A 22,894-nucleotide genomic window follows, 5' to 3' on the forward strand; every position below is an offset into this window, starting at 1 on the left:
TGTTTTTAGGCTTTCTATTCTATTCCATTGTTTTGTCTTTCACCAGTACCATACTGTCTTGATCACTTGTGCTTTATAGTACATCTTTCAATGATGTAGTGTCAGTCTTCTGACACTTTTTTTCCCCCAATATTGAGTTGGCTATTCTGGGTTTTTTGCCTCTTTATATCAACTTTAAAATCAGTTTGTCAATATACCCCCAGCCCCCCATAAAAGCTTGCTGGAATTTTGGTGGGGAGATTACATTAAATTTCTAGATCAGGTTGGAAATAGCCAACATCTTATCAATATTGAGTCTTCCTGTCCATGAACATGGAATATCTCTGCCTTTATTTAGTTGCTGACATGTTCATTAGAGTTTTGCATTTTTCCTTATATAGACTTTGTACATATTATGTTAGTTTTATCCATACACATTTTATTTGGGGGAGGTGCTAATATAAGTTGATAATGTATTTTTAAATCTCATATTCTACTTGTTCATTCCTAGTATGCAAAAAAGTTTTTATTATTAACCTCATATTCTGCATTGATTGCTATAATTACTTAACAGATCAAGAGCTGTTGTCAGCTCTTTGATTTTCATGGTGATCATGCCATTTGTGAACAAAAATAGTTTGATCTCTTCCTTCCCAATCAGTACACATTCCATTTCTTTTTCCTGTCTTATTGTTGTCTTATTAGCTGTTGTCTTATTAGCTAAAACTTCTGGTGCAGTATTGAAAAAGTAGCAGGCATATTCTTGCCTTGGACCTGATTTTAGCAGGAAATCTTAGAGTTTTTGAGCATTAAATATGTTAACTGCAGGGTTTTATAGATATTCTTTATCAAGTCAAGGAAGTCCCCCTCTATTCCTGAGAGTTTGTATGTGTGTGTTATGTGTTTGAATCATGTGAATGGCATAAATGGGTGCTAGATTTTGTTAAGTGCGTCTTGTGAAAATTTTATCTGGTTTTGGCATTAAGGTAATGCTGGCCTCATAGAATTAGTCACAAAATATTTATCCTCTGCTTCTGTCTTCTGAAAGAGATTGTAGAGAATTGGTACATCTTCTTTAAGTATTTGGTATAATTCACCAGTGAACCCATGTGGGCCTCATGCTTTTTGTTTTAGAAAGTTATTATTCAATTTCTTTGATAGGTATGGGGCTATTTAGATTGTCTTTCAAGGAATTAATCCATTTCATCTAGATATTTAAATTTGGGGCATAAATTTGATCATAATATTCCTTTATTATCCTTTTAATGTTTATGGGGTCTGTAGTAATGTCCCCTTTTTCATCTCTAATATCGTAGTGGACTTGGGTATTTCCCTTTCTCCAAATGTAAGGCTACAGTGAATTGGTACTGAGTATTTCTCTTCCCCCAGGTCAGTAGGTTCTTATAAAACCCCACTAGGTTAGGCTCTGGTTTAACAGATTCTGCTGAAGGCAGACCTTATTAAGAAGAGAAGGGTGTGGCATTTTTCAAAATGTTTTCTTGTTCCCTCCCCATATGGTAGTATAAAAGGATTTTTCTCTAACTTTTATTTTGCAAACACCATCAGCCTCCTATAGGTAAAAAGTAACAAAAGTAAAGTGTAAGGACCACACTTTGACAAGATGCCTCTGAAAATTTTAGTTCTGAGTTATTTGCACTGAGCCTGCAGTAATTCAGGTTTCACTACCACAGCACTTGTTTCCATAGAGCAGTGTTTTTCAACCTTTTTTTTTTTTAATGTCATAGCACACTTGAACCTATAATGAAATTTCTGCGGCACACTTATGATGTACTTTGAACTTCTTTCAAAAATAATTAATGATCTTTAAAAATTTTCACAGCATCCCTCTAAGATCCTCTTGTGGCACATTGGTTGAAAATCACTGCTATGGACTTTTCTGCCCATAGGGTTCTGCCCTAGTAAGTTGTTATTCTTTGTATCTGCCCATCTCTCTGATTTTGGGGCAGTGATTTGCCCTGTGATTTCATGTCTAAGATCGAAGTAAATAGTGTTGACTTTTTTGTTGTTATTTGGCTTTTTCTTGTTAGCATGAAATGACAACTTCCAAGCTTCTTCCATAGCAGACCAGAAACTACAAGTCCTGTGGAGGCTTTTGATTACTAATATTTTTACTTGTTATAGGTGTATTTGGATTTCCTGTTTCTTCTTTAGTCCATTTTTAGTAGTTTATGTCTTTGACGGAATTTGTCCTTGAAATTTGTCCTATGTTATCTAATTAGTTAAAATTTTTACACTATTTAAGTGCTCATATATATATACATAGTCAATAATAATAGTTTCCTTTTTCATTACTGATATGAGTCTTCTTTCATGTTTTAGTTGTCAGTCTACCTAAAGTTTTTTTCAATTTTCTTGAGCTTTAAAGAAGTACCTTTTAGTTTCTTTGATTTTTCTCTATTGTTTTTACTTCTCTATTTCATTAATTTCCACTTTTAACTTTAGTATTTACTCTATTTTGCTTGTTTTAGGCTTAGTTGGCACTTCTTTTTCTAGTTTAAGGTGGAAAGCTAGTTTATTGATTTGAAAATATTTTTCTTTTAATATAGACATTTAAAGATATGAATGTCCCTCCACCCCTGCTTTAGCTCTATTCTATAAAATTTGCGTATGCTGAGTTTTCATTTACCACAAAGTAAATGAAATAATCTAACTTCCCTTGTGATTATGTTCTTGATTCTTTGTGTAGGAATGTGCTACTTTTACACATTCATTACCCAACTTTTCTTCTGTTATTCATATGTAATTTTGATTGTCATCATCAGATAACATAATGTTGCACAATTTTGACAGTATTCATTTAGACTTGTTTTATAATTTGACATATGTATTTTGAAACAAGTTTGTTATACCTAGTTCATTTATAGTATTTTTCACAACTCTGTTTCCTTTTTAATTTTCTAGTTGTTCTATGCATTAATGAAAGTAGAACATAGAATTGTCTTTTTCTCCCTCTAATTCTGCCATTTATTTGCTTCATGTATTTTGGTGCTGTATTTCTAGGTGTGTATATGTTTGTACTTATTATAACATCTTAACACATTGACCTTTTATCCTTATAAGATGTACTTGCTTGTGTCTGTTGAGAATAGTCTTTTTGTCTGATATTAGTGTGGCTACTCTAGCTCTCTTTTGATTACCATTTGTATGTTCAAAACTAAAGTGTATCTCTTGTAGACTACATATCATTAGATATCTTTTAAAAATTCACTTGACCAATCTCTGTCTTTTAATCATATTTAATGTAAGTATTGATAAAATTGCATTTGTCTGCCATTGCATCTGTATCTTTTGTCTTTTGGTTTATGTATTCCTTTATTAGTGTATTTTTTGTGTGTATTCAATAGATATTTTCTAGTGTACCACTTGTCCTCCTTTTTCATTTCTTTTACTACCTTTTTGTGGGTGTTATTTTCTTAGTGGTTGCCCCAGGGGTTAAAATTGACAACTTATAATAATCTAGTTTAGAGTAATAACAACTTCATTAGAAGAGTCTAAGAAAATTGTTTCTGTACAGCTCCAAACCCTTTTCCTTTGTGCTATTATACATGTTACATTTTATGCCCATTAATACAGGCTTATCATTATTGCTTTAATGCATCTGTGTTAAACAGGAGAAAAATACAATAAATATATACTTTAATTTTTACCTGTTAATTATTTTTACTCATGCTCCTTAAGTTTTTGGGTAGATGTGAGTTACTGTCTAATATCCTTTTCTTTCAGCTGAAAGGATTCATATGGTATTTTTTGTAGCACTTATTTGATAAAAAATAAACTATCAGAGAATGAATGCCCTTATTCATTATTTAAGGGCATTTGTTAGATACAGAATTCTTGGTTGACTTTTAAAAACACCTTAATATTTCATCCCCCTTCCTTCTATTATTTCTGAGAGATCAGCTGCTATTCTTACTGAGACTCCCTTGAATATGATGAGTTACTTTTCTCTTACAGCTTTCAGGATTCTTTGTCATTGACTTTTAGCAGTTTGCTTATGCTGTTCTATATATGAATGTGTCTGGATTTATGCTCCATGAAGTTAATTAAGTTTCTTGGATATATAAAAGTTCATCAAATCTAGAAAGTTTTCAGCCTTATTTTTTTCAAATAGTCTTTCTTTTCTTAAATCTTCCACTTGCTCCTCTGTTTTGAAGATACCCATTATTCAAATGTTAGTGTGCTTTAGGGTGTCCCACAGGCTTCAGTGGTTCTATTTACTTTTTTTCATTCCTTTTTCTGTTTATGAGACTGAATATCAATTTCAGTTGACCTACATTAAGTTCCTTCCCCCCATTTTCCTCTCTTCCATTCCGATCTTCTGGGGAACCCCTCTAATAAATTTTTCATTTCAGTTACACTTTTGAGCTTCAGAGTTTTATTTTTTTATTATAATATCTCTTTCTCTTGGGTTTATTTCATTTACTTAATGAGGCATTGTTTTCCTACTTTAGTTAAACACAGTTTCCTTCAGTTCTTTGAGCGTACTTGAAATAGCTGACTTCAAATCTTTGTCCAGCAGTCTAACATCTGGGCTTCTTCATGAATAGTTTCTATTGACTACTTTTCTTCCTCCATGTGGGACATAATTTCTTTTATATGTCTGTTACTTTATAAACTGGATGTTTTAAATAATGTTGTAACTCTGGTAATCAGATTTTACCTCCTCTTCAGAATTTATTATTTATATGCTGTTTATATGTGACTTTTGTTGAACTATTGTTATAAAGTTTGATTCTTTGTTATATGTACCAATTGAAGTCTCTGATTGGTTAGCTTTATGGTCAGCTAATGAACAGACAGAATTCTTTAGGGACCTGAAACAATAAGTTCCCCAGTCTTTGCCAAGGGGTCTGTGTTAGGGTAGGCATTTAACTCTAAAAGCCTGTTGAGAACTCTGCTTATCCTTCATTCTTTGTTTGTGCAGAGTCTCAATGTTAGGGATTTCTCATGCTTTTGGTGAACATGCATACAGTCCTACACATGCACACACTTTTTTAAATTTCTAGGAATATACTGGAACTTTTCAAAGCCTCCTATAGACTTATTTCCCAGGTTTTACTTTTAACATTTTTTGGTTACCCCATTTTTTACTTTTATCCACCCCCTTAGTCAGTAATAGTATTCAACAGTTCCTCTTTTATGTTCAAGAAATGCCACCTGGGAAAAAGCTGTTTACACTAGGTATGCTCCAAGTTAGTTCAAATGAAGATAACCTTACTGGTGGGGTTTTCCAGGGAACTATCAAATAGGCCAACTAATGCCAGTTCTCTGGGAATGGGGCTTTGGAGGATATCCAAACCATCTGGCCCCCTCCAGTGGCTGCCAGGCTGCTGACTTTCATCATAAATGTGGGTTGTTTTGTTTGAGGCTACTGTAAAGCTGTGAGGAGAGTTAAAGCTCACTTTTCTGACATTCTGTTGTTTTTCTTGAATAAGTGCTCCCTGCAAGCCTTTTGTTAATTTCCAGATTGCTGAAAAAGTTGATTCTGACAATATTTATCAGCACTCTTACTGCTTTTATGAAGGGGAGAATTTTCAGAGATCCTTATTCTGCCCTTTTTGCTGACATTTGTAAAATAATAATTTCTAATTCTAATATTCCTTTTGCATTTATTAGCTGGAATTCCTGAAAGAACTTTTCCTTATTAATTATTTGGTTACAATTGACTATAGTTTGTAAACAAATGACATAAATGGAAACAAAAGCATAAATTAGTGGGTGGATTTCAGAGATTTTTATCTGTGTTCATTTTGATGAGAGATCATATTTGGAGATGGCAATCTGGGTCTAGATGTGCTTCTTACTACGGATATGTATGTCATGACTTTAGGCTTTTTCAAGTGGCAGACACATAAAGTAATTATTTTTTAGAAAGAAAATTTACAAGTTTCTTTTTTAAACTCAAATCATACTTTCATACTGTTTTTTCCTATTCATTTAAGATTAAAGGGTATTTACTTTTGTTTCACTTCTCGTACATTGATATTCTTGGGTTTTGACATGAACAGATTTCTTTATATCACAATATACATAATTTCAAAGTAATTCATTAGACTACTTGAATAGTTTTGTGTGTTTGTTTTTTTTAAATCATAGCTGTGTACATTAATGCAGTCATGGGGTACAGTGTGCTGGTTTTATATAAAATTGGAAATATTTTCATCCAACTGGTTAACATAGCCTTCATGTCATTCTCTTATTGTGTTACAACATTTATATTCTACATTTAGAAAACTTCACTTTATAGGTTTTATCATATTTTGGTTTCTCTGTATGTTTATTTTCATTAGGAAATATGTGACTAGGGCTGTAAAGTCACAACCATGCTGTGTTTTAACCAAAAGCCAAAAAGCACTGAAATGCCCATCAGTTATAGAATGATTAATTTGTGGCACATTCACAGAATGGGATATGATACTCAATAAAAATGAATAAAGTACAACTACATGCACTGATATGGATGAATATCTTCATTTTATAATGCTGTAAAAAGAAGCCAGACATAAATAAGCTTATAATCCCATATATATCAAGTATAAAAATAGGCAAATCTATTCTGTTCTATAAGAAGTTACTGTTAGGGAGACAGCAACTCAGAGGAAATGTGAAAGGAGATTCTAAGAGCCAGGAAATGTCTTGTTTCTTAGTGTGGGTGCTATTTACCTGGGTGTGTTTCATTTGTGAACATTTTCAAACTGTACAATTATGTGGAATTTTCCATTTGTATATTATACTCCAATAACTTTTTAACGTCAATTGAAACAGTTCTGTTCTGTGGGTGTTTATTCCACAGCTTAATACAGAGTTAGATTAGACTTCTTTTCAAACTCATTTTGCATATACATACTCAGAATATGAGACTGGCGATCTAGATAATGTTATCCACAACCATGAATGTGTTCCTTTGATTTCTCAGGAGGACATGTGCCTGCCAGGGGCTGGATCCAGATACCTGTGGTGCCTCCTTTTCTTTTGGTTGTTCCTGGAGCATGTACTATAATGGATGCAAGTTTGCCAGAAGCAAGATCCCACGGAAATTTAAGCTGCTTGGGGATGACCCAAAAGAGGTAGGTTTACTTCCTGATGTCTAATCTCTTTATTAGATAAGACATACAGAGAATTGAGGACATATTTTGTTAAGCCCTCACTAACAGAATTGAATCAAGAAAATTTCAGCCATACTGTAGACACACATAATAGTTTATAAAGCTGGCATAATAACAACCATATTACACCAAAGCAGATAAGATTTAAGAAACAAACCCTTCTTACCTATGGCCTTTTATATCTATTTACTCCACAGTTTTAAAAGACTGTCATTACAGTATTAATGATAATTGTTCCTTTACTTATTTATTTATTTATTTTTGAGTCAGTCTCCCTCTGTTGCCCTGGGTAGTGCTATGGCATCACTATAACTCACAACAACTTCAAACTCCTGGGCTCAAGCAATCCTCTTGCTTCAGCCTCTCAAGTAGCTAGGACTACAGGCACCTGCCACAACGCCCAGCTAGTTTTTCTATTTTTAGTAGAGAAGGGTCTCACTCTTGCTCAGGCTGGTCTTGAACTCCTAAGCTCAAGCAGTCCAGTCGCTTTTGACTCCCAGAGTTCTAGAATTACAGGCATGAGCCACCACACTTGCTCTGTTGATAATTGTCTTTTCAATCTGAATTATAGGAATTATGTTCATGACTGCCACATTCAGAAGAACTTTTGACACAATTACATGCCGTAGATTTACATAACTTAAAGTCACTAATGAGTGTATTCAAGTCACTCCTACACATTTATATTTTAATATACATCTGCAGTGAAATAAATGAATGTTGATTTCTCCTATTGAAGTCACTGGTTGTTGTCCTGTCTTAGCATATATGTTTCTTAAAATACAGTTTGCAGGAGCAGCACCTGTGGCTCAAAGGAGTAGGGCACCAGCCCCATATGCCAGAGGTGGTGGGTTCAAACCCAGCCCCAGCCAAAAACTGCAAAAAAAAAAAAAATACAGTTTGCAAATTGAAATCAAATTTAACTTTTGGGCAGCATGCAGCCTAGAGTACAGAATCTCCTTAACTTATGATGATTGCATCATAAGTTGAAAATGTTTTAAGTCAAAAATCCATTTAGTACTCCAATAAATCCATCACAAAGTCAAAAAATATGAAGTCGAACCATCGTAGGACCAATGACTGTTAGAAAGCCTCAGTCTGTTTCACATTTAGAAATGACCACATTTTAAGTTACTCTATACACCTTGTAATTATCTTTTAAATTTTAAATGCAATCAAAATATACACCTTTCCTATGGATAATACTGATGTGACTTATAAACAAAAAATTGTAACTATAATGGCAAATGAAAGCATAATAAAGTAAGCTTAAAAACTCTTTAAATCATGATATAGACTTTTAAAAGGATCCTGTTTTGAGTATTAAACATATTACTTATATGTGGTAGACATCTTCTTTTCATAAGAACATGAACATTTAATAGTCATGTTGTCAGTCATTTCAATTTTCTGCACTTATGAGCTTTTCACCATCACTTGCTACATGTTTATTACTTTACGTTTCTTATAAACCAAATCTGGATAATAGCTGGTAAAGTCTTCCCTCTGTTAGGTAGGGGTACTCTGCTCAGAAACTTCTTCACCTTCTAAAATTTACATCTCTGCTAGGTGTAGGTATAAATGGAACAGCCAAGTATCTCTACCTAACGTTTTAAAAAGAATATTGTAAAATCCATTCTTCATGAGCAGAGTAGGAGTATAACTGAGCATTTCCCCTTTCAAGTAAGCTCTGAAGTTTTTCATATATACCACATTCCTGAGAATTTAATCCATATTTGAAGTTTCTAATAATTTTTAGTTCATGGAGAGTTCATTTATTTCAACTTTAAAAATGCTATCATTAGAAATATATAATATTGGCTTGGCACCTGTGGCTCAAGCGGCTAAGGCACCAGCCACATACACCTAAGGTGGCAGGTTCGAATCCAGCCTGGGCCCGCCAAACAACAACAAGGGCTGCAACCAAAAAATAGCCAGGTGTTGTGGCGGGTGCCTGTGGTCCCAGCTACTTGGGAGGCTGAGGCAGGAGACTTGCTTGAGCCCAGGAGTTGGAGGTTGCTGTGAGCTGTGATGCCACCACCCTCTACCCAGGGGAACAGCTTGAGGCTCTGTCTCAAAAAAAAAGAAAGAAATGTATAATATTAATACTGGAAATAGACAAAGTAAGCTAAACAAATTCTTCCGATAGTTCATCTTCCTTGGTTGCTGATCAGACAGTGAAAGTAGAAAATGTGAACTCTGAAGACCATATGATTTATTTTCCTAACCCTACCCCAAACATAAAGTTGTATTTATAAAGTGCCAAGTATCTGCACACAAAGTACAAAATCAGTTACTCTTACAAAAAGAAAAAATCAAATAGGCATATATTTAATACCGCATACAAAAAATAGGTGATATATGGTCTGTACTTTTCATTTAGAAATAGACATTTTTATGATGCTTTACTTATTCAATAAGGAAGGCTTTTGGATCCCATTATGTAGGAAGAATGATCTGATAACTTCTCTTATATAGAGAGAAAATGGATTTAGTATTTTTTAATATGTAGAATTATTCATTTTATACAGGAAGAGAAACTGGAGTCTCATTTGCAAAACCTGTCCACTCTTATGGCACCTACATACAAGAAACTTGCACCTGATGCATACAATAATCAGGTAAGCTTAAATAATTATTGACAATGATTGTGACAATTTACTTATACTTTATTGATGATCTATGTACTTCATATTTTTGAAGCAATGATTTTCCCTTATTTTTCTACATGGTTGAAGCCATTGCATTATTCTGTTTCTGGCATATAAAAATTGTACCATCCAGAAGAGCATATTCTTGGTCCTTACCGGTATCAGTAATGAGCTTTTAAGGGTCACAAGCTGTTGTATTTACTGGCCTTTTTTTTTGTATTGATAATTTTGTCTCTGAACAGACTATGGGGATCACATTAAAATTCAGTTTTCCAACCTATTAACTATTTTCTTAGGAAGTCTATAAATATGAGTATACTACATTGTAAATATATATAATGTGGTTGAGATATGTCAGATTTTGCCAAATCATCGTCTTTTGTTTGGCATTGGAACCAGAAACCAAACAAAAACCTTTTTTCCCTATAGTACTTTTGTACCCTGGGCTCTATTTCATTAGGCAGCTAGATGATTTGATCAGAAAATAGCTCAAGGCTCAGCGCCTGTGGCTCAAATGGCTAAGGCGCCAGCCACATACACCTAAGGTGGTGGGTTCAAATCCAGCCCGGGCCCACCAAAACAATAATGATGGCTGCAACCAAAAAAAAAAGAAAAAGAAAATGGCTCAGAAAAAAGGCAGAAGACTGCTTCAGTAACAAAAGCATTAAGAGAGAACCTACTACAAATCAGACACCATGTTCAGTTCCTAGGAACAGAAAGACTAGCAGGGCAGCTTCTCTGCTTTCAGAATTCCTCCTGTAGAGGACACAGAGACATGTAAAACAGCAGTTATAGGATAACACAACAAAAGCTGGGGTAAACTATGAGCACATTTCTGAAAGAGTACAAAAGGATTATTCCTGAACGTAGAAATGTAATATCACAAATGGCCGTGGATAGGCCAGGCACGGTGGCTCACGCCTGTAATCCCAGCACTCTGAGGTAGATGGCTTTGAGCTTAGGAATTCAAGACCAGCCTGAGCAAGAGTGAGACTTCATCTCTAAAAAATAGCTGGGTGTTGTGGCAGGCACCTATAGTCCCAGCTACTTGGGAGGCTGAGGCAAGAGGATCTCTTGAACCCAAGAGTTTGAGGTTGCTGTGAGCTGTGAGCTGTGATGCCAGGGGCAACAAAGTGAGACTCAAAATAAATAAAATAAATAATAAATAAAAATAAATAAATAAAACAAAGAAAACAAAAAAACAAATGGTCTTGGATGCCAAGTAAAGATATTTGAACTTTAACCTATAGGTAACCATTGGGTTGTTTCAAGAATGTGTGTGGAAGGGGTGCAGGGAGAGTGAAGGGATTTAACTTTTATTTTAAAAAGGCCACACAATGAGCCAAGTAAAGGAAGTATAACTTAGATCAGTGTAAGATTAGAGACAGGAGGAAAGTATTGCCATCAGTAGGCAAGAGATTCTAAGGTCTTACAGAAATGGCAGGGGTGGTAGAGAAAAGGAAATAAGTGTGTGAAATATTTGAGGTGGAACCTAGAGGACTTGGTAACTAATTGGATGTAAGGATGAACGAAAGAGAATTTGAGGAGCCAACAGATTTCTGGTTTGGACGAGCGGTTCTATTAATTAGTATCAGGAACCAGTAAGAATTAGTAACTTTGGGGAAGGAGGGAAGATATTAAAATTTTTTTTTTATATCCTAGGTTTGATGTACTTGGAGAATTGGGAGAAAAATCAGGTTAACATTGTAGATATGGGGGTCAGCAAAATGCAAGAAAGGGTTGAAGTTGAATACGTAGGAACGGATGCAATTTTTCAGAGTAGAGGCATGGGAGGAGGAAAAAAGTCAATGAAGTACTGTGAGAGTGGAAGAAATGGGGTAGGAGAGGTTAAAGATTTAGAGAATGTGGGAGACAGGGAGATGGAGGGAAGCTGGAGAGGGTGAGAAGGCATCCAGAGCGGAGTACTCATACGACTCTGCCATTTACCTGATATTACTAACGCTATGAAATTACATTAGCTTACTCGTAGACATAGATGTAGGACTAATCCCAATCAGAAGATAGATAACGATTTAGCTAGTCTTTTCCAGTGTGGATTTTTAACACTTCTCCTACAAACTCAACTGGTTTCTTTGGTTTGTTTTTGGTAAGAATGATAGAGGTGAATTAAATGATGGTCTGTTTGTAGGTTGTTTTGTGTCACGAGTTTTTAGAAATGTGTATAAATATCGCTTCTCGGCCTTTTGGCTAAGATCAAGTGTAGAAATGTGTATAAATAGCTATCAAGGTTGTTTTAAATGCTATTAATATAGTGGGATTAATGCCATTAATATAGTGGGATTATTTTACTACTTTACCTATTTTAGTTAGCATCACAGGAAAGTGTAAAACTTTATTTTCTAGGCAAGAAATACTATAATAAATCAAGCTATAAAAATAAGGAAATGTACTGGGCATGGTGATTCAGTCCTGTAATCTCAGCTCTTTGGGAGGCCAAGGTAGGAGGATCTCTTGAGACCAGGTGTTCAAGACTAGCCTGGGCAACATAGCAAGACTCCATTTCCAAACGACATAAGAAAAGTTAGCCGGGTGTGGTAGCATGTACAGGTAGTCCCAGCTACTTGGGACAGAAGGCTGAGAAAGGAAGATCACTTGAGGCCAGGAGTTAAGGCTGCAGTGAGCTATGATTGTGCTGCTTTACTTCAGCGTAGATAACTGAGCAAGACTCAAAAAAAAAAAAAAAAAAAAAAAAGAAAGAAAAAAGAGAAAGAAAATCAATTCACAGGAGGCTGAGGCAAGAGAATTACTTCAGCCCAAGAGTTTGAGGTTGCTGTGAGCTATGACACCATGGTACTCTACTAAGAGTGACAAAGTGAGATTCTATCTCTCCCCCTACACACAAAGATTCAATAACTATTGAGTCTGTTAAATATGTTATTGAGTCTTTTTTGGGAGGGTGAGGGGGCGATAGAGTCTATGTTGCTAGATTTAAAGATTGACTACTGTCTATTAAATACAGTTTTCATAACTTGCTGTTAATCAGATAGCTTTACTTGGGGAAAGGAAAGGAACACAGATGTTCTTTTTACTCCTTTGATGATCACTGTAGACTGTCCCATACGCACTGTATTTTCTAAGCATTTATTTAATATATTCAATCCTCTCACGTTTTATCTTTGAATAAACTATTTTATACATTTCCTGAACCCACACCCAAAACATAAAGGCATCCAAATTTTTTAAGTTACAAGATGATTAGATGTAAACCCTAATGTGTCTCAATACTTAAATGAGAATAAACACCCATATGTATAGATAGAATGTCTAGATAAATTACGTCAATTAACGATTGTGAATGGATAAGCTGTTTTGAATAGGTATTTTATTGGTAGGTACTGTTGATAAAGGTCAACTGTGCTAATATGCTTTTGACAGCTAAATAATAGCCACACGATCTTTCCACACAGTATATGGGAAGTTCATTTGATATTATGGGTGGTATCATAAAACCTATTGTTTGATCTTTACCTACTTTCCCCAGGTAAATATCTCTATTTTTCACGTCTGAGTACCCGTCCTTGCTTTATTCCTTGATTTTATAAAGTCAGCATTTCTTCTGTCATGTTCATAGAATTAAGAATCCAGAGTTTCTCAATTTAAATGCCCTTTCTTCATGTCTATCCAGTAAACATACCTGGTGTGTCTTCCTATAGTTGTCTTATAACTAAACTTCAGACCTGAAATAGCAGGGTTGAACCTCAGAATCCTGTGCTATTCATTACATGTGGAGATGACATTTTAGACAAATGCTGTCTGAGAGAGCTTTCTATGATGATGGAAACATTCTCTGTCTTTACTGTTCAGAACAATAGCCACTGGCCACATAAGATTATTGAACAGTTGATATGGGGCTAATGCAGTTGAGCTGATTTGCTTAAAACATTAATTTAAATTTACATAGCTACATGTGGCTAGTGGCTACCACATTGAGCAGCACAACTTTAGATCATCAGAAAGCTAAGCATTTAAAACTGTCTTCCAGACCTGGAGATAGACTTCTAGTAGTGCAGTCACAGGTTCTGTGTGGCATTTCTTATGAGACAGCATAAGTCTAATCACTGATTGTATATTTATTTTTCTTCAAAGAACAGAATAAAGCTAACTAGACCACAGCATGGACTAAATAGTCATAAGCCACATAGTCATAAAACAGAGTGGTCAATATCTTCACTGTCCTTTTAACAGCGTCTTATAAGATTAGATATATAATTTACGGTACATATAAACCCAATAGGAAATGACATTAATCCATGGAAAACTTTATCATGAGGTAAGTTTGTCTTCCAACAAGTTCACCTTCTAGCCATGATGAGGTAACGGGCTGAATTTACCTCCACACATGTAAGAATAAAACTGACAAAATATATGAAACAATGGTTTAGAACACTCAGAAAGAAAAGAAACAATGATACCAGAGAAGGAGAATAAAATGATGAACTTATCATTGTTCCAGCTCACTTTTTGAACAGATAGGAACCAAAACACAGCCAGGATTATCTCTGCATTAAGGAGACAGAATTCAGAATTTGGAAAGGTCAAGATGGCTAGAATTCACAATTTAAAATACCAGAAAGGAGAGAGCTTTGTTGCGAAGAGCTCCAGAGATCTGCAGAGGGTTCTGCTACAGCAGTGGTTCTCAACCTTCCTAATGCCATGGCCCTTTAATACAGTTCCTATGGGTCACAACCCACAGGTTGAGAACCACTGTGCTAAAGTATTCTGCTTAATCCTGAACAGTGCTTGCATGTAAAAAAACTACCAAGGCTGTAGCAAGCCACCAAAGAAGCAGGTCTCAAGCAGGACCCAGAATACTTGTTACTCATGCCAGCCAGACAGAGTGAGACCTCGTAATATATAAGCTATCAAGTAGATTATTCAGAATTGTAGAGTAGATTTGGCTATTCTGGTACCATTTTAAAATGTTTAAAATCAAGACAAAAGTAATTCTAAGTAATTTAATAGCATCCCAGAACAAATACTGGGGGAAAAAAATTCTAACAAACAAAAGGTAAAATTTATAATATCTAGCACCCCTTCAAAAAATACAAAGCATACAAAGAAACAAGAAAATATATGAGGGTGAGGGGAAGAACCAACAGCAATAGTCCCAGAAGTGTCATAGGTAATCAAATACGTAGAAAGGGGCTCGGTGCCTATAGCTCAGCAGCTGTAGGTTCGAGCCTATCCTGGGTCTGCCAAACAACAATGACAACAACAACAGACTGGCGCCTGTAGTCCCAGCTACTTGGGAGGCTGAGGCGAGAGAACTGCGTAAGCCCAAGAGTTTGAGGTTGCTGTGAGCTGTGATAGCACGGCACTCTATGGAGGGTGACATAGTGAGACTCTGTCTCCAAAAAAAAAGAAAGAAATATGTAGAAAGGGTCCCAGAAATGGTTATCATATTCCATGTGCACAGAAAGTCAGAGAAAAGCATGAGCATGGCAAGGAAATATAAGATAGAAAAAAATCCCACATAGAGAAAAAACAAAACTGAAAAAAACTGAATAGATCAAAAATGCATAGAATATTTTCACACTAACATATATGTAATTGGAATTTTAGAAGATAGGAGACAGAAAAATACTTTTAAAAATAACAGTCAAAGTTTTTAAAAATTTGTTCAAAATGATAAGCCCATAGGTCCCAGAAGTTTAGCAAACCCCCAGTAGAAACATAACATGAAAGACATGAGGAAAACTATATAAAGACATAATCATTTTGCTTACAATAAGTCTGAAAAGTAAATGAAAAAAGAGAGACAGCATATATATTGAGGAAAAATGATGGGAAACTTCATGCAGAAAATGGCAGGAAAGAAGATTTAGGAGAAAAATCTTTACATACATAAGGGGGACAAAAGAAAAAAATGATCAACTCAGAAACCTATAACCAATGAAAGAAAGACTTTACTTTTTTAGGTGTCTTTGATAGATAACAATGCACTTTGAGATTTAAAATATGTGGAAGTAGCTTAGAGGCCAGGGAATTGAAATGTGCTGTTGTTAAGTTCTTAAACTATATATGGCCTGATGTAGTACCTGGCTGTGGGCTGTGAGAAGTTAAACAGTACACTGGAAACCTTAAGGCAAGTACCACTTTAAAAAGCATACAGCTGGGCGGCGCCTGTGGCTCAATGGGTAGGGCGCTGGCCCCATATACCAAGGGTGGTGGGTTCAAACCCAGCCCTAGCCAAACTGCAACAAAAAAAATAGCCAGGCGTTGTAGGGGGCACCTGTAGTCCCAGCTACTCGGGAGGCTGAGGCAAGAGAACCACCTAGGCCCAGGAGTTGGAGGTTGCTGTGATCTGTGTGATGCCATGGCACTCTACCGAAGGTGACAAAGACTCTGTCTCTACAAAAAAAAAAAAAAAAAATATATATATATATATATAATATATACACACACACATATATAGCTAATCAGCCAGTAAAAAATGGAATGAATCCAAAAAAGTTTTTAAAAAAGAATATGGGGAAAAAAGGAAAAAAACAAAACAGGCAGCAAGATGGTTTACATAAACCCAACACCATCAATAACTACATTAAATGTAAATTCTTTTTAACACCCCAAAATAAAAGGCAGAGCTTATGTTATTAAATTAAAAAAGCAAAACCCAGGAAAACCACATCAATCAAAAGGAAGGTGGAATGACTATTAATAGCAAACAAAGTAGACCGATACCAAAGGACCTTATAAAATTAAAGGTGGTCATTTAATAATGATGGGTCACTTCATTGAAAGAACATGATAATGCTAAATATTTGTGCACCTAATAACAGAAATTTAACAGTTATGAAACAAAAACTGATAGAACTAAAAAAAAAGAAAGATACACAATTAGATTTTAACACAACTCTGAATTATAATAAGTAGACAAAAAATCAGTAAGGAAATAGAAGACTCAGCACTTTTAACCAACTTGATCTAATTGACACAAAACTCCCACCCAACAACAAAATTAGCATTATAGTCCAGTGCACAAGGGTGGTTTACTAAGATTATATTGTTTCATAAAATAAGTAACAGAAAAAATATATATTAGTAAATTTTAAAAGCATCAAATGTATTCTCTAACCACAATGAAATGAAATTTAAAAAAAAAGATACCTACAACCACAAAGATACCTACAACATATCCAAATACCTGGAAGGTGACTGAAATGCTTCTAAATGACATGGGTCAAAGGAAAAAAAATCATACAGGAAATTATAAAGTACTTTGAACTTTATGAAAACAAGAAATGGCATTAAAATTTGTGGGAGGCAGTTTAAACAGATATGTATAGCATTAGAAAAATGTAAATTTTTAAGCCAATAATCTAGGCTTCCACCCCCAAGAATCTTGAAAAAGAGCAAGTCCTAAAAAGCAGAAGAAAGGAAAAAATAAAAAGAATGACAATCAGCGAGGTAAAATACAGGAAAAATGGCAATAAGTGAGTGAAACCAAAAGGTCATACTCTTAAGACAATATTGTCAGGACAAAAAAGAAAAGGAACAAATAAAATCAAGAATTATTGATGCGATACTGCCAAAGATCCTACAGACATTGGAAGAATAAAAGCATATTACCAGTAACTTTATGCCAATAAATTAGACAAATTAGATTTTGTTTGGAGTTTTATAGATATGTACACATATCAGAATTCAAATAGTGTATTATAAATAGATGCTGTTTAATGTGTGTCATTTATACCTTGATAACACTGTACAAGCTTTATCATGTCAAGAGTATCTGCTGTGCTTTGTGTCATCCCATTTTGTTCCTAGATATAAAGCACAAAATATTTCTTGAAAGCTCGAAATAGTCTGAATACTAATGAGTCTTTTTGTCTAAGTGTAAAACTAACAGCGTTCACACACACTTTTCTTTTTCAGATTGAATATGAACACAGAGCACCAGAGTGCCGTCTGGGTCTGAAGGAAGGCCGTCCGTTCTCAGGGGTCACTGCGTGTTTGGACTTCTGTGCTCACGCCCACAGGGACTTGCACAACATGCAGAATGGCAGCACCTTGGTAAGTGGAGCGGAGGACAGCTCGGAGAGTGGAGGGCTGGAAGTTATGAATGTTCTCTATAGGTATCACTGAACAACACTGTCTTCGTGAATGATAGCTGTTGCAAGGCGACCTTCTGTAGCATAACTAGCACTCTTATAGTAGGTTGTTGACACATTCGTAACAGCCCTAACAAGCATGTGAGAATCATGGAAATTTTTAGTGCTCATGACTGCACTGCTGGTTACAGTTGTCTTCCAGCTGAAATCATCACTAATCATGCAGTGAGCAGCACTCGTGTCAGTTTTGCCTGGTAGGTTTAGCCAAGAAAACAAAAAACAAACAAACCCACCCAACAGCAATAGAAACAAACAAAAAGCCAAGGTACCGTCTCACCTTGCAGAGAGCAGCGCAAATGACATCATCGTCACAGTAACATGTGCAGAAGAGCCTGAGGACATTGTTCATGGAGTAAACGAGACTGGTCTTGTAATTGGAGGCCACGGTGCTGGGAGAAAATATGTAAGGTCTTGGGGTGGAGCAATGTTCCATAGTGATGAAGTCCGGGGTGTTGCCTTGCATGTAAAGGAATGCTCCAGAGTGGAGATAAGAATGAAAAAGTTCAGATGAAGAAACTATAATCAGCCTAATGAGTCATCAACATGGTTTAGGTAGAGTTAAGGAAGATGACAGTGAGATTCAAGATGAAAAATAAATGCCAATCATTAAAATCATTTTCTGGAATAGAAAATAATAATTCGGGGAGATAATAGATAATAGCCAAAATAATTTGAAGGTGGAGCGAAGTTTTCAACAGGAAGCAAAAAAAGTATTGGTTTAATTGGTCTAGATAAGAGATTGGAAAACTGTCCTATAAAGGGCAAGGAAGCCTTACATCTTAGGCTTTGCAGGCCATAGAGGATCTCTCTTACATTCATGTTCTTTGTTTTGTGGCTTTTAAAAAAAAAAAAAAAACCTTGAAAACATAAAAACCATTTTTGGTTGCTGGCCTTACACACACAAGCTGTGAGGCAGATTAGCCACAGGCCCTAGTTTGCTGGGAGCAAATGCAAGGCCTCCCAACCCCCTAACATCTGAACTCATCACTAACCACACATTAATCAGCACCGCTCATCACTGAAGAAATAAGTGATAGCTGGAGCTGTAGTGGGTCTCATGATAAGTAGGCTGCATCCCAGCAAGCTGACCAGGAGCTGGAAGATGGTCAGTATCAAGGGGAATTTGCCTCTGATAGAGCACAGGATGTGTGAAGTAAAATGGAAGGAAGCGTTAGATGAGAACTCAGCAGAGTTAAGCATGGATGGGGAAAGGTAACACATTGCTCAGAGACATACATCTGGAAGACTGGTGTGTACAGGAAGTGGCAAACTCATTATAATACCATTTCATGTTAAAATTATTTATAAAGGTCAGTTACTGTGATCACATTCCTTTCCATGATGTCTTCTATAGATTTTATATTACCTTGTGCTTTAGGTCACATTTTCCCATTGATCACAAACAACCAGGTGAGGCACAGTGGCTCATGCCTGTAATCTCAACATTGAGAGTAGAAAGGCAGGAGGATCACTGGAGGCCAGGAATTTGAGACCAGTCTGGGCAAGGAGACCCCATTTCTATATATATATAAATACATATATATATTTGTTTTTTGTTTTTTTTTAAATTAGCCAGCAGTGTGCACCTGTAGTACCATCTACTCAAGAGGTTGAGCCAGATGGATCCCTTGAGCCCAGGAACTGTAGTCTGCAATGAGCTATGATTGTGCCACTGTGCTCCACCCCATCTATTAAAAATATATATGTATTTATCTAGCACTCTCTCTATATAACACATATATATCTAAAATATATATAAGAGACACATATAAAAACACATATATATGTGTCTTTCTTCAAAACCAATATAATTGTGCCTAACAAAAGAAAAAAGTACTATGAAAGTATCAGAGCAACAAAAGTCGCTTTTCCCTCCCCTTTCAGGGTACCCACATGAATAGGGTGATACTTCACAAGAGAAACAGTGAGTGAATTAGGTTTGACAGAGTACAGAAAGGAGAGAAAAGAAAGCTTAAGACTAAGTTAGAATCTACAACTTGGAACCTTTTTACGTTTTTGAAGGGGTTTGTGGTCACCAGATGAGAGGGTCTTGGCATGAGAAATGAAGAGGCTTGACACGAAGTCTAGGTTGGGGGGCTGAGGAACCCTGGGAGGAGCCCTCCCGAGTAACCTGGGGTCCATGTTTATAAAAGGGGAAGAAGCAGAGGAAAGCTGCTTGCTTTTAACATTAGCACCAATTAAGGAGGAGGACATGGATAAGATCAGACAGAATGTCTCCACCTTTGGTTTTGCAAAAACCTGGAGCACAACCTCTGCCTCCAGCATCACGAGACCTTTGGAATCTAGAGAATCTTTACCGTAACCATAGGCCTGGTATTGCCACACCCCACACATACATTTTCTCTTGGAGGCCAGTTTTCTCATCTCCTGCACGCACACAACTCACACGCCATTCTCATGATTCTCCAGGTCTCTCAAGCAGGAAGTGAGTCTGATGCTAAAGGTCAGGGCTCCATTTCCCCTGTACATTTTTACTTTGATACATTGTGGAAACTTCTTAAACAGTAAGTGAATTTCTTACACAGTTAGGGGTCAGAAGTGAGGAAAGAAGTGAAATTTTTTTATTTTTTTTGAGACAGAGCCTCAAGCTATCCCCACTGGGTAGAGTACTGTGACACCACAGCTCACAGCAACCTCCAACTCCTGAGCTCAGGCGAGTCTCCTGCCTCTGCCTACGAAGTAGCTGGGACCACAGGTGCCCGCCACAACGCCTGGCCATTTTTTGGTTGCAGCCATCATTGTTGTTTGGCGGGCCCGGGCTGGATTTGAACCTGCCACCTTAGGTGTATGTGGCTGGCACCTTAGCCACTTGAGCTACAGGCGCCGAGCCAGAAGTGAAATTTCTTTGTGTACAAAAGTATGCGATGAGGAAGCAAATGTGATGCTACCTAAAACACAGGAGATCATTTGGTAGAAGAAACTTTTAGACTCTTTTTGAAGATACTTCCCATCTGTATTTGGAATGGGAAAAACAGGAGATGCTTTGTTTGGTGGAAGTGTTGGTCCTTCCCTTAGCAGGGGTTTCCAACCTTTTTTTTTCCCTGCCACATATTGGGGGGAAAAAAAAAAGAGTTGTCCTGGGCCACATGTTAAATACACAAACACTGACAAAAGCTGATTAATAAACATTTATAAAAAGGTCCATGCATACTTTTCATGATATCCAAAGCCACAGATAAGCAGTCCCCCCCCCCCCAGCACGCAGCCCAGGGACCACAGGTTGGACCCTGCCTTGGAGAAAGAAATGTATCGTGTCATAGTGGGTAACAGTGATGAGCTATAAAGGAAGGCGTGGTAGGCGGAGGGGGCGACGTGAACTTCTCTTTATCTCCCTGTACCATTTTGATGCTATCTTCACTAATAACAAGTAGATACGATTTTACAGTAACATACAGGCCACACTGGTCGGGTCCAGCTAAGCCACTGACACAAATCTAGATACTGAGGGGGAGAAAGACGCACAGGCGTTTTCCTCTGGGCCTGTCACCGAGGCTGTGACGTCTTGCCTCCCACCCAGGTATGCACTCTCACCAGAGAAGACAATCGCGACATTGGAGGAAAACCCGAGGATGAGCAGCTCCACGTTCTGCCTTTATACAAAGTCTCCGATGTGGATGAGTTTGGGAGCGTAGAGGCTCAGGAGGAGAAAAAACGCAGCGGCGCCATTCAGGTCCTAAGTTCTTTTCGACGGAAAGTCAGGATGTTAGCAGAGCCCGTCAAGACTTGCCGACAAAGGAAGCTAGAAGCCAAGAAAGCTGCAGCTGAAAAGCTTTCCTCTCTGGAGAGCAGCTCAAGTAAGAATGAAAAGGAAAAGGCAGCCTCCTTACGTATGAAACAGACCGAAAACGCAAACCAGGCCAAACACTTGACAGGTAAATTTCATGTGAAGCACTGCAGGTATATGTTGCGTGATCCTTAAAATAAAAGCGAACATTGTTAATTATGGAAGGTTACATCTTAGTCTTGTACCAGAATCTTCTCTAAAGCAGCCACGGCCAGGCTTAGCTCTCAGAGATGGTAGTGAGATATTGCAGAGATAGGTGACATGGGGAAATGTGTGTTAATGTGACAGTGGCAGGTAAACCAAAGTAGAAGTAGAGGAATTAATAATTTGGAGACAGATGTAATAAACCAAGAGTGCAGTAACCAGATCTTGAATTTTGGTAGGAGCAGTGAAGATGTAGCAAAAATGATGCAAATTCAGTTCTTCCAAAGTGAAAAAAAATCAATGCATTGGTGGTCTCAAAACATTAGAATGAAAAGAAAAACTGAAAGATGACTTCAAAGTGTTAAGGCTAATCTTAAACCCCAAACAGTACAATTTCTTGAAATAATAAGTTTGAAAACATGTGAGAGAGGGGGAGGAGAGTGAGTTACTTTTCCTTAGGTTGAATCAGCAGCTTAGGAGGGATCCTACATGCGACTCTGTCAAACTTTCACCTGTCAGAACAGAGGACAGCAATGTGTAGCAACAGAACATCCTGTGTCAGTGCCAAGTGGTTACTTTTCTTACCGTGGCCCCTTGTTTTATGCGTGCAGTAGTAAAAATGCAAATTTTGGAGATGATATTGCCCTTACTACTAATAAAAGAAAAAGTATATACCCTTTAAGTTTAGTGTACCAGTTTGCTTAGAACCGACTATCTTTGCATCACAAAGCCAGATTTCCCCACAGACTCATTTCTAAGCTCAGAGGAACTAAGTCAAATAATTCAGAACATGCTAAAGGTGCTTGCTAAGTATTTGTTACTTGTTGACTTACACTAAGAGAAGTAAATCCTGTCCACCCCGATACCTCCTTTAGGTTGGCTGTGAAGCCAGAACCTGGGTCTTTCCTCCCTTCTAACTGGTTTCTGCAGATAAAAATCACTTCAGTTCTTAGAACTGCCATTGCAGTTCTATCTATTTGTTCTTAACTCATGGGACCTTTTTTTTTTTTTTTCAAGTGAGGGCATGAAGCAGAAGTGTAACTTCTGAAAGTTTCA

The 22,894-nt window shown here is 36.7% G+C and overlaps 1 protein-coding gene and 1 pseudogene across 3 annotated transcripts in view; both read left to right on the forward strand.

Annotated features, from left to right (window-relative positions):
- Positions 1–22,894, forward strand: part of TET2 (tet methylcytosine dioxygenase 2) — a 131,256-nt gene that overhangs the window by 102,888 nt on the left and 5,474 nt on the right. For all 3 annotated transcript variants that reach the window (XM_023517032.1, XM_003796334.1, XM_023517031.1), the window contains 4 exons: positions 6,917–7,067; positions 9,638–9,727; positions 17,654–17,791; positions 21,428–21,782. In XM_023517032.1, coding sequence (XP_023372800.1) covers positions 6,917–7,067; positions 9,638–9,727; positions 17,654–17,791; positions 21,428–21,782 — 734 coding nt within the window. The remainder of the gene's footprint in view (positions 1–6,916; positions 7,068–9,637; positions 9,728–17,653; positions 17,792–21,427; positions 21,783–22,894) is intronic.
- On the forward strand, positions 11,946–12,112 carry LOC111727393 (annotated as a pseudogene).

This window comes from Otolemur garnettii, unplaced genomic scaffold, assembly GCF_000181295.1.
Source record: "Otolemur garnettii isolate 467f Iridium unplaced genomic scaffold, OtoGar3 scaffold00103, whole genome shotgun sequence".
Classification (NCBI taxonomy): domain Eukaryota; kingdom Metazoa; phylum Chordata; class Mammalia; order Primates; family Galagidae; genus Otolemur; species Otolemur garnettii.